General features: G+C 51.8%; 2 protein-coding genes across 4 annotated transcripts in view; one reads left to right on the top strand and one right to left on the bottom strand.

The window, feature by feature from the left end:
* MRTFA (myocardin related transcription factor A) overlaps nt 1–4,187 on the top strand; it is an 86,143-nt gene extending 81,956 nt beyond the window's left edge. Inside the window, exons 13-14 of the mRNA XM_071551827.1 lie at nt 38–98; nt 533–4,187. Of these exons, the coding sequence (XP_071407928.1) occupies nt 38–98; nt 533–1,032 (561 nt within the window). The 3' untranslated portion in view covers nt 1,033–4,187. The remainder of the gene's footprint in view (nt 1–37; nt 99–532) is intronic.
* An 840-nt stretch (nt 4,188–5,027) lies between these two features.
* The window catches only part of SGSM3 (small G protein signaling modulator 3), a 30,448-nt gene continuing 21,632 nt past the window's right edge, over nt 5,028–13,843 (bottom strand). For all 3 annotated transcript variants that reach the window (XM_071551830.1, XM_071551828.1, XM_071551829.1), the window contains 11 exons: nt 12,229–12,356; nt 11,775–11,930; nt 11,169–11,223; nt 10,682–10,731; nt 9,287–9,439; nt 9,118–9,188; nt 8,721–8,769; nt 8,420–8,505; nt 7,929–8,051; nt 6,526–6,586; nt 5,028–6,234 (listed from right to left, as the gene is read on the bottom strand). In XM_071551830.1, coding sequence (XP_071407931.1) covers nt 6,151–6,234; nt 6,526–6,586; nt 7,929–8,051; nt 8,420–8,505; nt 8,721–8,769; nt 9,118–9,188; nt 9,287–9,439; nt 10,682–10,731; nt 11,169–11,223; nt 11,775–11,930; nt 12,229–12,356 — 1,016 coding nt within the window. In that variant the 3' untranslated portion in view covers nt 5,028–6,150. The remainder of the gene's footprint in view (nt 6,235–6,525; nt 6,587–7,928; nt 8,052–8,419; nt 8,506–8,720; nt 8,770–9,117; nt 9,189–9,286; nt 9,440–10,681; nt 10,732–11,168; nt 11,224–11,774; nt 11,931–12,228; nt 12,357–13,843) is intronic.

Genomic DNA, 13,843 nt, shown 5'->3' with positions numbered 1-13,843 from the left:
GTAAACAGGAAGCTAATCCTGTACTCACTCTTCCCAGGAGAACGGCTGTTCCAGCCAGCAGATGGACGACCTGTTTGATATCCTCATCCAAAGTGGAGGTAAGGAGACAAAGCCAGCGTTTCCCATAGTCTTGGTCTGAGTCTGGGGGTTGCAAAGCACTGAGGGAGAGTCTGTCATGGCCTTGGTCTTTTCTCCACTGTCCCTTCCAGTGCTTTTTGTATGGGCAGTAGTCATTAAGGCACAGAGGGAGATGCCAGCCAGGCATTAGTATGATTCTGTGATTCTCAGTGGCTCTGCTCCATCAGAGCTGGGCACGTGGCTACTGAGATACTGGACAGAGATTGAATTCCCCAGAGCTGGGCTGGAAACTCCCCATAGCAAGGCAAGCACAGGATGAGTGTCTTTATCCCAGCTGATGGACAGTGATGGCTCACGCTGGGGAGGTCCCTGTGACCCTGGGGGGTGGGAGGGATCCTTCTGGTTTTCAGCCAGGCTTTTCCTCACCAGGCCTGCCTGTTTGTTCTTTCTGCAGAGATTTCTGCTGACTTCAAGGATCAGCCGTCCCCAGCTGGGAAGGAGCCACCGGTGACGCCGGCCTGCTCCCCGCCGCCCAGCAGCCACCATTCCCCAGAGCTGGCGGTGCCGGTGTCACTGGGGCAGCCGGTGCCCGTGGGCCGGCTGGAGGACTTCCTGGAGAGCAGCACCGGCCTGCCCCTGCTGACAGCAGGCCATGACGGGCCGGAGCCACTGTCCCTGATTGATGACCTGCACAGTGAGATGCTGAGCAGCTCGGCCATCCTGGACCACCCGCCTTCACCTATGGACACCTCGGAATTGCACTTTGCGCACGAGCCATCTGGGGGTATAACCCTGGATCTGGCTGAGGCTAACTTGGACAGCATGGACTGGCTGGAGCTGCCCGGGGGGCCTGTCATGAGCCTGGCTCCCCTGAGCACCGCAGCTCCCAGCCTCTTTTCCACAGACTTCCTTGATGGACACGATCTGCAGCTGCACTGGGATTCTTGCTTGTAACTCTGTGAGCAGAGACTGAAGGGAGTGGGAGGGCACAGGCATGCAGGGGGAAGAGGCCAGTCAACCAAAAAAAAGAAAAAAGAAACGAGCTCCTAGTATTTGTACTCCTCCCCTAACAGTGTCCTTCCTGCACAAAGCTGGCAGTAGGCCAGGGCAGGGAGAACGGCTGCTGGGGGTGGAGAGGAGAGGCTGCAGGAGCTGTGGGGCTGGCGGCCTCCTGCCCACTCCATGCAGCCTGGCCCAGGTTGGGTGAGAGCCCAGCCACCAGCCTCTCTTCCTCCAGGCAGGAGCAGCATTGGCAGTGCGCAGCCAGGAATGAGTTCCCTCGCGTGGGACAGAGCATGAATGGGCCTGAGCTGTTTCCAGAGGCAGCACTCCGCACCTTTCTGGGATTGGCAGATAAAGGGGTTTGTGCTGCCCCAGCACGGTTGGTCTTAACAGTTGTGGAAGAGGATTCTACCTCCGGAGCAGGACACACAGGCACGGGGGCTGGCTGGGGCCCTGCGTGGCAGCTCTCAGCACCACCTGCCATCCATCAGGGGAGGGTCTGCTCTGCCACAGGGCTGGGACAAGCGGGGCAGAACAGGCACCTTTTCTAAATGTAGCCAAAGGGAATCAGGGTTCCCTACCAACCTGGTAATGTCTGAGCTGGTTTCCCAAATATTGCTGAGCTTGGCAGAGGCCTGCCTGCTTGCTTGCTTCACTCACTTTGGGCTGTGAAACAGAATTTTAAGGTGCTAAAATCAAGTCCTTATATGTTAAAACTGCTCTCAGTCACACCGCATTGCCCCCAGCTTCCACAGCACTTGTAACATCCCTAGGGTGAGCAGGGCAGTCTGCCTGTGGCAGGGGCTAGGGACAAGAAAGTGCCTGTGTGCCCTGGGCAGCGGGTGAGGGGCACAACTGGCAATAAGCAACATATCACTGGGGGGCATGTGCAATCTGTCTCCTGCCTTTGCTGTGCTGCTGCCTCACTGCAGCAGGTGCCCCAGGGGAAAGAAGCAACTGGGGATGGATAGTCAGACCCAGCAAGCAAGGAAGGCCAAGTGGCACTGCAGAAGGGGTGTTGTATGCACAGCACCGGTCCTGGCTCACTAGTATGACTGTGAGGGCCCCTTTGTGGGGAGAGGCACAAGCCTAAAAGCAAGTACTAAGCAGCTGAACTCTGCTCTTCCTTCCCTCCTGTCACACAGGGTAAAAGGCAAAAGTAAATGGCTGCTTTCTGTGAGCTGGTGCCCTGCGTCCCTTTAGGGCCCCAGGCCAGTGCTGACAAGAGTGGGCACCTCCGCACTGCTATCCTGCTTTGGCCCTATGCTGGGTCCTGGCTGCTCTGGCTGAGTAAGGTGGGGGAAACCATGGCTTCTGAAATCATATGGACTGGTACTGACCCTGCTCAGGCAATGAAAGGATCTCCTGCCATCCTCCTCAGCATCAACCTGAGGATGCTGTTCCACCTTTCCTGTACACTGGGCTGCAGTGCTTCTTGCTGGGAATGGGTAGCTGTGAGCAGCCACATGCTGTGCCCCTGCACCTTTGATCCCTGGCTCTCTTCTCAGGGGGAGGCCATGCCACAGGAGTGCTGGTACCTCAGCTCCATGGTGGAGCAGGTGAATGCCAGCCCTGCACAATGTGTTCTCCCATATCCACTAAACTGGCAGCTGGCTGGAGTCATCCCTATTTGCAGCTGGGGGAAGACTCCAGCTTTCCTGAACCCTACTTGCTTGTTAACTGCTTGGGGAGCTGCTTTCTTAATCATTTGCAGGGGGAGCCTGCTGGCAGTTTCCTTTCTGCCGCCTTCTCTCTCTTTCCCCTGAGATGTAAGCAAGTCAGAGCCTCTTATCTGCCTCTCAGTGTCTGGGTTGGGGCCGACCCTGCTCCCACCTTCCCCACAGGCTTTCTGTTGCTCAAGCTGCAGCATCACGTCCTAAAGCACAGAATAAGAGTGGGGGGCACCCCCTTCACTCCCCTGAGCCCCTAAATTCTCTCCTGGTGCAGCCCTGGTGCTTGCTGGAGCAGTGAGTACATTCGCAGTTGCCTTACAGAGCTCCCACCAGCTCCCCCCGGCACAGCTGCCCAGCTGTGGGACCAGGTGGGTGCAGGAGGCAAGGGGTTTCTTAGGAGGAAAGTATGGGGGAAGTGGGAGGATCTCTGAAATGCTAAGGGGAAAAAAGTGAGGCTGCCTGTTTGTCAAACTCTCAAGCAAAATCATGTTCCTTTAGCCCACAGTTACAGTAGCCCCCACAAAAACCTGCTGTGTTCTCTCCTACAAATAACCAGTAAATAATGAAAGTATCAAAGTGCAATGAGATCCTAGAGGAAGATGGGAGCACTTCAGCTGCAGTCCTGGCCTGACCCAGCCCTGGTTCCTTGCCCTGGGCCAGGTACCTATCATTGGGAGAGAGGTGCCACTGCCTGTTACCAACTTACCTCTTCCCTAGGGTTGCTGGTGAAAGGCTGAGCTCACAGGTGCTCCCTTTCACCTTTACCCATCCACCATCAGGAGTGAGACTGTAGGAATTTAGTGACCCTGACTGTGCTGAAGAGCCTCAAGGAGCCCAGATGACACACAACCATGAGCCTCATCTCTGGAGGAACCCAGCTGACCTGCCAGAGCCCTCCTGCACAAGGGGCTTCTGCCAGGAGAGCAGGATAACCCTGTGCCTGTGGGCAGAGGGAAAGATGGTGCCTCAGCCCAGGAAATGTTAGAAAGTCTTTTCCCCAAGCAGTGCCCAGAGCACAGTGCCCAGTTCTCTGCTTTCTTACTATTATTTGTTTGAATAATAGTTCAATAGTTCTTTGTCAGAAGAGGTATTCCCCTGGACATACAGTTTTGCACCCATTGGGAAAAACGAAGTCTGATGTTCTGCCTCTACCTTGAATGTAATCCTGAATCTTTCTGCTGTAACCACTACTTGTTTGTAATGTGTATTTGACTAGCACGCACTCTCCCTCTTCCACTATGCAGCAAACGGCGAGGGGTGATCAGCACCATCGGAACTGGATGGTGTTGGGGCATCAGATCCAGAGCGAGTATTCAACTGGAAAAGGATAAAGTGACAAGTTAATGGGGGAGAGAATCGATCTTTAAATTGAATTATTTTTTCAGTTACAAATATTTGAAAGGAAAATCCATTTTATTAAAAAAATTCCAAACAGCCACGTGCTCAAAAACTTCTCTGCTATGCTGGTGGGAGGGCTTGTGGCCACTCTGCCTTTTCCAGCTAAGGGTGGGTGATCCCTCTGGGTCTTTCTCAAACCTGAAAAAAGCAGCTTAAGTGGTGGTGCCTCATCCTTCTCAGCTGCAGGGAGATTCCCTCAGTGTATGGAAATTACCTACCCTGCAACCAGAAGTAGGTGTTATGGTAGAAGCAGGGGCAGCTTTTAGTTTCCTCCAGCTCAGCCGATTAGTCTGGACCCCAGCTGGTGGCGAGATGGCACTGCGCCTTCAACAGCAACATGCCAAATTGGAATTACTTTGAAAAAACATCAGTGCACTTCAACCTTCCCAAAAGCTTGGGCTTCTGAACACAGTTCTCCAAGGGCCTGTGTCCTTTTTATTGTCCCACTTTGCAGATTAGACTACAGTGACTTTTTCTGGAGACATTTGTGCAGACAACACTGCCATCCTCCCTTACCCAGTCCTGCTTTCTGCCAGCCCCACTCCCTTTCCTAAGGGGTCTCTCCTCCTGCAGTGTCCCCACAACACCAAGTTTTCAGTATTTATAGCTTTTCTGGGGCTCTGCTGCAGAGCTGCATTTGGGGAGGGCTAGTGGCACAGACACAAGGCAGAACTGCCTCTGCCTTGGCTGCTGCCTGGCCTCCAGGCTGCTCTGATTCAAGGAGCCTCCTTGGTGCCAGCACAGATGGAGCAGAGACCTCAGCTTGACACTGGTAGAAGCCTGTGCAGAAATGTGGTCACCACTGTCAAATGGCAGAAATGAAAAATTAAACCTGAGTCCTGGCCCTGTCAAAAAGTAAGAAAAAGCCCAGCACTCTCCCAAGATACAGTTTTTATTTACAAACCCACCAAATAAAGGAAAGTAAAAATCTAGTGTCATCCCATCAGTAGTTTGTGCTCACAGACAAGCGCTTTCAAGTAGAAAGTCACAGACTCCATATCCAGAGCCACCACCACAAAGCAGCAATTCTCCACTTCTGACCCATGTCCCCGCTGCCACTGCAGGGCAAGGAGGACGAGTTAAGTCTCCCTGAGCCAGATTCAACCTAAACATTGTCCTGAGCTACAATGGTGCCAAAATATGTATGTTCCTGGAGTAAATTTACAGCTTTTTGGTTAACAGTAAAAATCATCTGGAGACTTAAAATGACAGCATGAAACACTTGTTTAGGGGAGAGGTGGTTTTTGTCTGCTCCCAGAAGAGACAAGGACCATCCCCTAAAGCTGTTACAGTGGTAACAGGCTGTTAAAACTCTGGGCACCTCTTGTGAACATTCCACATACCACTGCCAGGGAAGTGGGATGAGGCTGATGCCAGTTCCCACTTCTCAGCCCCAGCTCTAGGTCAAAGGAATTTGTCCAAGTGTCTGTCCCACTGCAGATGGGAGCCCTTGGCTGGCATGGGGAGGGTGTGTGCTCTCCCTGCTCCTGTACAGCAGTGAGTCTCTCACCAGCCCAACTCCACATGCATCTGCTGTGCCAAGTGCCAACGGCTCCAGCTCTCAGAGATCAAAGCCACCCCACAAGGACTGTCTCTTCCCCACAGCCACGGACACGCTCATATCCCCATGCAGCTGATGACCCACAGGGCATGAGGTGCTCTGAACAGGCTGCTCCCCTGGACACTGGGGGAGGCAGAACTTAGGCAAGCAGATGATGGGGGTGGCAGAGATGCAGAAAGCTGGGAGGGGGCACTTGGTTTTTGTAGCCAGAACACACTTGTCCCTTTGCAGCATCACCCTCAGCCATCACCTCTCTTGGGTCTGCAGCTTGGCCTCTCGACACTGCTGCCATCTGTCCCAGGTGGTCTGGCAGCCCCCCGAGGGGGATTTTGTCACAGATACAAGTGGGTGGGGTGGGGGAGGGCAGGGGGTGAGACATGACGGGGGTGGGGGAGAGGAGTGTGCGCCACCAAGAAGTTTCCCAGGATGGGGTGGGGGTCACCCATCTATGTCCCAGCTGAAGAGATGGTGCTTCACTAGCATGTCCTGCACCCCTTCCTTCAGTGGCTTCTTCTCCTTCTCCTGCAGGATGAGAGAGACCTGGGTCAGTGCACCACACCCAGCAAAGGGAAGGTTGTGTCTGCAGGCAGAGCCCAAGCACACACAGGTCTCCAGTAACCAGAGAGAGCAGCCTTCTGCACTTCCCACCTCTGCACAGCTGAAACAGGGTGAGGCCCTAAGATTTGGAGAGCACTAGGGAAAGGGGGGCCTGCCATTTCCCTCTGCCCCAGCTAGGGTGCTGAGGCTGGGCAGAGGGAGGCAGTAAACAAAGCCCCCGATTGAGTGAGAGGATGAGAGATGCCACCTACTTACCTCCCTCTTTATTGGCAGCTCCCAGTCCTGAGAGAGGCTGAAGGCAAATTTGCAGAGGACCCTGCAACGGAAACCGAAGACAGCAATGGTAAAACATACCCACCCATCCAGATACTCCCAGCCTGTGCCCACAACTGCTGCCCCCAGGCACACGAACACACTGTCTCCTCAGCTTGTCCTGGCATGCCACTAAGCTTACAAGGAGGAAATTCCTTGTTAGATAGTGTTGAAAAGACAGCAACAGTCACTCATTCCCTGTTTCGCCCTCCTCACTGGGCTTCACATCCTGCCAGGCCCAGACTGGGAAGAGAAGCTTGAAGATGTAACTCAAGTGCAGCCCCTACAGAGCCCAGTACAGCAGCACAGGGAAGGCAGGGGCAGCCCTGGGCTCTGGGGGACTGCAGACATGCCTGGCTAAGGGCTGCACACAGCTGGCAATGGGGGCTTGCAGGTTCACTCTCCAAAAAGCAGACCCCTGCCAGTAGCACCTTGGTGTTTCTGCAGCCCCCTCTCTCTCCCTGGAGCAAACAAAGTGTCTTGACTCCCATGCAGAAGTGCTGTAAGGAGCTGGCACAGGGAACTCCCTTGCTGGTGGGGTGAAGTACGATCTAAGACATGAACCAGTCCCACTTGGTCCTTTGGCTGTGCTGAACTGGCACTGCCCCCGTGCTTGAGAAAGCAGACACAGGACATACAGCACAGAGGTGGAGGGAGCCTCCTCCCATTCAGCAGCAGTGCAAGGAGAACAGGGCACTGTGTACACACAGGCCTGCTCTGGCTACAGATGCTCCCACTGGGGCCAGAGGCAACTGAGTGGTGCAGACAAAAGCCAATTCCCACAGAACAGCAGCAGCAACCAGGCTGGAGCAGTGATGACAGCAGGGGATTTGCACTCCAGCTCCCTGGACTTCACCTGGCTTTGCAGAATACCGGAAGAGCAGGAGCATACCCATGGATGTGTGCCCTGGGCTCCAAGTGATGTGCCTTGTATGAGCTCAGGCACTAAAGCTGCCTTCAGCCCCTGAAAGCCCCACTGGCTCCTCAGCATATTCCCTGTTGTCAGCTTGGACTTACAGTGGCTGGCAGAGCACATAGCGTAGAAAAGGCAGTCTCCCATCGGAGTAGGTGCAGGGCACAGCAGGAGTTTGCTGGCAGGTAAAGGCTACCTGCTTGTCACAACAGGTCGCAGCAGCCAAGCTCTGCTCTTGGCTCAGGCAGGTACAGTGCCTTGCATTAAACCATCTAAAGAGCTGCTGCCGCCTCAGCACACAGGAGAAGGTCCCTGGGCAGCCCATGCTGTGACACAATGGAGCAAGCCCAAATCCTGCCATAGCAAGGGCCACCCCCTGCAGAGGAGGAGGAAATCCACTCCAGACCTTGGCAAGGCTCATGGGGACACTTACCTCAGCTCACATTTGATCTGCACCCAGCCAGGACTGCGCAGGAATGACCAGGGATGGAACCACTTCTCCACGGTCTGCAGGCTTGAGCACAGAACCTCCAGCCACAAATGCAGCACCTGCTCGCTGCAGCAATGGAGTAGAGGCATGTTAGTCAGCTCAAGTCAGGCAAAGAAGCACCATCCCTTTGGGATAGTCTATTTTCAGCCCATGCCTTGGGTCCAGCCCACAATCCTGTCCCTAGTGGGAACAGGTTAACTCAGTAAACTTGTGTGAGCTACTTCACACGATAGGAGCTACTTCTTCCAGCTAGGATTCAGGCCAGCACAATGAGAACAAGGAGCAAGTCCCTCAGTGGCTGCAGTGAGAGGGGGGAAAAGACGCTGTGGCCTAAGGTAGGTAGCTTGAAACCATTGCTGCCCTTAAGCCCACTCTGTCCCTTCCCAAGCTCCTTGCATGCACAATGCTGAGGGTCTAAGGGCCAGATGACTCACTTGAGTCCAACGCAGATGAGAGAACGAAGCTTCACATCCATCTGTACATGTGCAGCATCATGTGTCATGTTCACAGCCTGAACTGCCTGCAGGGAGGGAAAATGTGGTTACCACTGGCCACTATTTCAGCAATACAGCCAAATGCTGTCTTGCCCAGAGCTCCCACCCTCACTGGTGCCACCTGCTAGCACCAGTGGGGTTAAGTGAAGGTCTGTGAGACTGCTGAGCATCTCCCAGCAGCCTCCACAGGAAACTTCCTGAAAGCAGGAGCTGGACTCAGTGGGCTTGGGGCAACACTCACCCGGTAAAGCAGCTCCTCTGGAGTGAGGACTTTGCCATCTTCATCAAGCCTGTAAGGATCACAGCAGAGATTCAGCTATCTCCAGAGACACCCTGGGCACGTGCAGGCCTTTCCTGCTTTATACCACAACTGCTCTCTTGCTACTGCCAAGCCCACAGGGCCCCTGCAGCCATAAGGGAGCAAGATACAGACCCAGAACCAAACACAGGAGTCCAGGGAAGAATAAGAGGCACTGGCAGCCCTGCATCATCACAGGTACAACAGCCTGCTGACACCACACCCACAGGAGGATGGGGTGTACCATGACCCTTCCCAAGGTGCAGAGCAGCATCAGTTTGATGAGCAGCAGGGGCAGGGCACAGACCTGCCACTTGGTGTGTGTCTGAAGTGGCCTTACCTGTAAGTCTTGCAGAGCACGAGGCGAGAATACACAGAGTCAAAGTCCCGTTCCACTTCCCGGCTTGCAGCCTAGAGGAGCAGAGGGACAGTCAGCACACTGCCCTGCAAACTCCCTCACCCCATCTGTCTGACAACACTGCCCCATGAAGGGAACTGGGATATCTCACCTCCTCAATGAACAGCCAAGGGTGGCAGGGCCCTCCCAGCAGAGATGGCTTCTTCAATCCATGTTCAAATATGGACTTCAAGGCTGGACAGAGAGTTCCTCGCACCAAGTCCGTCACTCCTTCTGTTACTGAGTCATCTCCAGCGATGGAGTACTGAGGAACATGAAGAGCCAGCTCTCAGTATTCTGGCAAGGGGGTGGAGCATGGAGGTGGTCCTCTCACCTACACCTCTACACAGATCAATTCCACTCCCAGGTGCCAGCCAGCCCTGCCTCCTTTACCTCTTATGTGCTTGCGTAAGGCACTATGTTCCGTGCTGCTGCCTAAGGATCTGCTGGGACACCAGCTTTGTGCTTTGGTGGTGCTCAGGTGACCCCAGCACCATTCTGGCAGCAGTCAGCATGTAGGAACCACTGCAGTTTGGTGTGACGCTGACTGAGCTGAGGTACAGAGAGGGGCTTGCACTGAGGGTGTCTGAGACTCTGTAAGCTGCAAAATGTCAAGACAAATAGGGACAGAGCGGAATTTCCAAGTCAGGAGGTACACCCCTTTGAGGTATCACCCTGACACTGTTAACAATTCCATGACTGAGATCCTCTCTGTTTCCACAGTTAGGAGGAGAAACACTCAGCAGTACAGGGCATGTTTATACACAGAGAGATCTGCACCTAAGGAATCAGCCCTCAGAGGGGGTGAGGAAGCAAGTGAGTTGTCAGTAGGGACATCTCTCTGGGGACTTCAGGTCAGCCTTTGAAGCTCTTCCTCACTCTCCAAATGCTAAGAAGAAGAGGGAGAACAGGGCCTTCTCCACTTCCCCTGAAAACTGCTTAGGTCAACAGCTGATGTTTGTCTCCTACCCATTACCTCAGCCTTGGGGACATATTGAGGTATCTGCTCTAGACAGGTGGTATTTCACCATTGCCAGCTGTGAGACAGAATGACCCCTTGGGCACAGCTGTCTGGGGAGAATTCACTGTCAGGGCCACAAAGTATGAGGAGGATCCACAAGCACAACCTCAAAGGACAAAAAGAACACAGGCAGCAGGAAGAAGACAAACACTGCCCACAGAATCCTCCTGCCTACCTGCCTGCTGCTTTCTCAGCTTTCTCAAGGTTCATCTCTAGGATCTTTGCAACCTCAGGCATCCCACACAGGCTGCCCTGACAGCCCTCTGGGGCCCTCATTCTCCATTTGGTCAGCATGAGGAAGCTGAGCAAACAGGCTTAGGAAGATAAGCTGTCAAACCACACCACAAAGCAGTCAATAGCCAAAGAGAGCAAACAGACTGAAGGAGGGAAATATATGGCTCCTTCCAACTGTGTTTTTTCAGTTATGATATGACCAGTCTTTTTAATGTGAGGAGTTTTTTGTAGTTGTAGGGGGTTTTTTATTACCTCTTTACTCCGCTCATCCAAGATCTCCACAAATTTTGCAGGAAACCAACCTACAAAGAGTGGACAAAGAAGCCTGACAAAGACACTGAGAAACCCATACAGAGAGCTCAGCGGAAGCTGAGAATAAATCAGAGTTCACAGGGTCCAACTCCAAAGAAGCAAGTGAGTGGCCTCAAAATCACAGTAATTAAGGCAACTGCATGAGGAAGTCAATTACAGGACACTGCCCATATGCAGCAGTGATGACATGCTCCCAATCACCCTGTGCCAGAAGGATGGAGTGCAAACCTGCTGTTTGCAGGAAGTAACCAGGTCACTGCTGCATGACTGCCCTCACAATGTGCTTTAACATTTTTTTTGTCCCTGGCAGATACTCTGCGTACCTAGCAGAGCCTTTGCTGCAAATGTGCCAGAGCAGTTGCTGTGAGTGAATGGATGCTCTGCATCCAGGCCCCACTCTCCCCAGTGCAACCCACACTGTTCTCACCTCTCAGTCCGTTCAGCTCTCCCACCCAACAGTGCTCATCCTTCTGGGAAATGATCTGAAAAACAGGGAGGGGAAAACACTGGTTGAGGAGAGTGCAGTGGACGGAGAGCTGGAGCTGCCCAGCTGCTTGTCCACAGTGACAACCTGATTTTTTCTCAACTGTTTGGTCAATGTTCTCTTCCCATGTGGCCTGGTGCCTTTGAGGGTAGAAGCTACTGCAAACACAATGCTACCGCTGTTCTCCCCAATTTCAGAGGGGATGCCCACAGCTAAAATGCAAACGGATGCTTTTACAGTCTTACCACAGCTCAGTGACAAGTGTTAAACCAGGACTCAGGCTGGACCAACTCCATCTTTTGCACAGCTGTGTGACAGCCAAGAAAGGGCCTTTGTGTTTGCAGTGAGAATGACCCACAAGACAACACCCACAGGAACATACTGCCCCATCCTCAGGCAGCCCCCAAAATGCCAGCTGCTTCTCTTGGGCTTCTAACTCAGCTCTGAGCTTATCTACTCCCTTCCTTCCCTGCAGAAGAGGCAGCGCAGCACTCCAAACCACTGGGGTCTGCACAGTCCTGCCCTGGTTCTGCCTCGTGGCTGACGCACCGTAATGATGTCGTTCTTGCGGAAGCCCAGCTCATCGTCGTCGTGGCGCTCAAAGTCCAGCAGTGCCTTGGCTCGTCGCCGGCGCGTGCGGGAACAGGCCACATAGTTCTCATGGTCCCGCTGGTGGCTCTCCATGCTGTAGTCTGGAGTCAGATCCTGGCACGCATGTAGATGAGAGCAGAGAGGAGTGAAGAGCAACAGGTGACTCCCAGCTGATCTGCCAAAGCTTGCACACCCCTGTTCCCAAGCCTTTTCCTGCTCCTAGCCAGCAGACAACATCCAGCCCTCCTCCACCAGGGATGGTTAAGCAAGCCTCACCCTCCACCCACTGCACCTGGCATATTCTTTCTCAGGCACACACTTCAGGAGCATTTGAACAGCCCTGTCCTGGGGTGGACACTCAACACTCATGCCTGGATCACATAGCAGCACATACTGAGCTTTGTCCACTCACAATGCTGCAGTTCTTGGGATCCACACACTGGAAGTGCCGTGCCACCTGGAGAATGGCCTCACGCAGGTCAGCCACCAGCTCAGTCTGCTTGATGTTCTTGGCTTTCAGTGCCTCCAGATCGTCATCCCCTGGTGAAGCCCACGTAGCCAGAGAGAAGGTGAGGAAGGGAAAACAAGTACAAGGCATTTATTTTTTGTTAACATTAGAAATCATTGGTTCTGCAGGAATCAAAAAAGCCTGATATCAGAACTGCTTACACTGCAGGTACTTACTGTCAATCTAATCAATAATATAAATAGCAAATACCAATTTGACTGGATCAAATTTTAAGGAGGTATTTCAAACCACCTATGGAACTTGAAGATGTCATTTCTGATCTGTCTGGGGAAGTCAATACATCAAGGTACCACTTTAGTTAAGTGTCTGCAATATATGGTTGCCTGAATGGTGTGACACAAAACTGGGAAAGTTGTAATAATTCTCTTCAACTGAAAGTCACTTGAAACTGAATCGGCTTTTGGTTGAACTACTTCTGATATTTGTGTAATTCACAGGCTGAGAGTACACTCTTCACTGAGCCTTGAAGAGATTTGAAAAACCAAGACATCCCACTTTCCTGTGCCAGTCTAGAATCAGAGCCATAAGAGAAAAGCTTAAGACCTCAGCTACCCCAAGAGCCAGATGCCAAAAGCCAGGAGTATATAGAAACGATCATAAGGAAAAAGTAAAAGTTAACAAAGCATCTTTCAATTATCACTAACTCCCCTAGGAGTTTTGACAGTCTATCTCTATTACTTGATGCAGAAAGATATCTAAGGGGATGGACTCTTTAGATAGCTAATGTATCTGAATACCTTAAATAGGGGGTACTATGATGTTTGGTAACAAGAAACTATTTGCTTCTTTTTCTAAAAAATTGTTTTGTTTAAAATTCAGAATGTATTTTCATACATCTATTTTTGTGCTCTCTATAATATATTAAAGATGAGGTAGCTTGATTAACAAAATCAACATTTAAACCAATACATTTTTCACTAAACTCCAACATTTATACAAACACAGCTTTCATTTGTGACTCAGGTAAATAACTGGCTACCAAATTAGTACCCTGCTGATCTTCTAACAACATTGTAGAAAACAACATGAATAAAGTGTGGTCTGAGATATACAGCCAGTGCAACAGCTACATACAGATTAAGCTTCTGCTTATTGAAAAGTGACTAACAGTATCTTTTAATCATGTGATCCTAATTGAAAAGACCCAAATTTTAGGAAGGTAAATAGAAGCACAAAATTAGATTTAAAATCATTTTTATAATTGCTTTCTGTTTGACTCACAAATCTTAAGAGAACACTGAACTTTGCTTCTAGACTAGAAGAACTGTAGGGCATAGTTATTGCCAGTCCAATCAACAAAACACGAACAAAATCTCCTCCTCTGTGGCCAGGGGTAGGAAATAGAGTATGCATGAACTCTCACTACAGATTCAGAGGTACAAAGATTATAAATAGACAGGTGATCACATAGACATCTGGGATTCCCAGAAAATTCGTGTTATTAAAATAGACTGTGACAAAGAAGAAACTAAACCACAACCACACCAGCTCTGTGGGC

Source organism: Pithys albifrons, chromosome 3 (assembly GCF_047495875.1).
Source record: "Pithys albifrons albifrons isolate INPA30051 chromosome 3, PitAlb_v1, whole genome shotgun sequence".
Taxonomy (NCBI): Eukaryota; Metazoa; Chordata; class Aves; order Passeriformes; family Thamnophilidae; genus Pithys; species Pithys albifrons.
The sequence above is the reverse complement of the archived record's forward strand: the minus strand, read 5'-3'. Positions and strand labels throughout refer to the sequence as shown.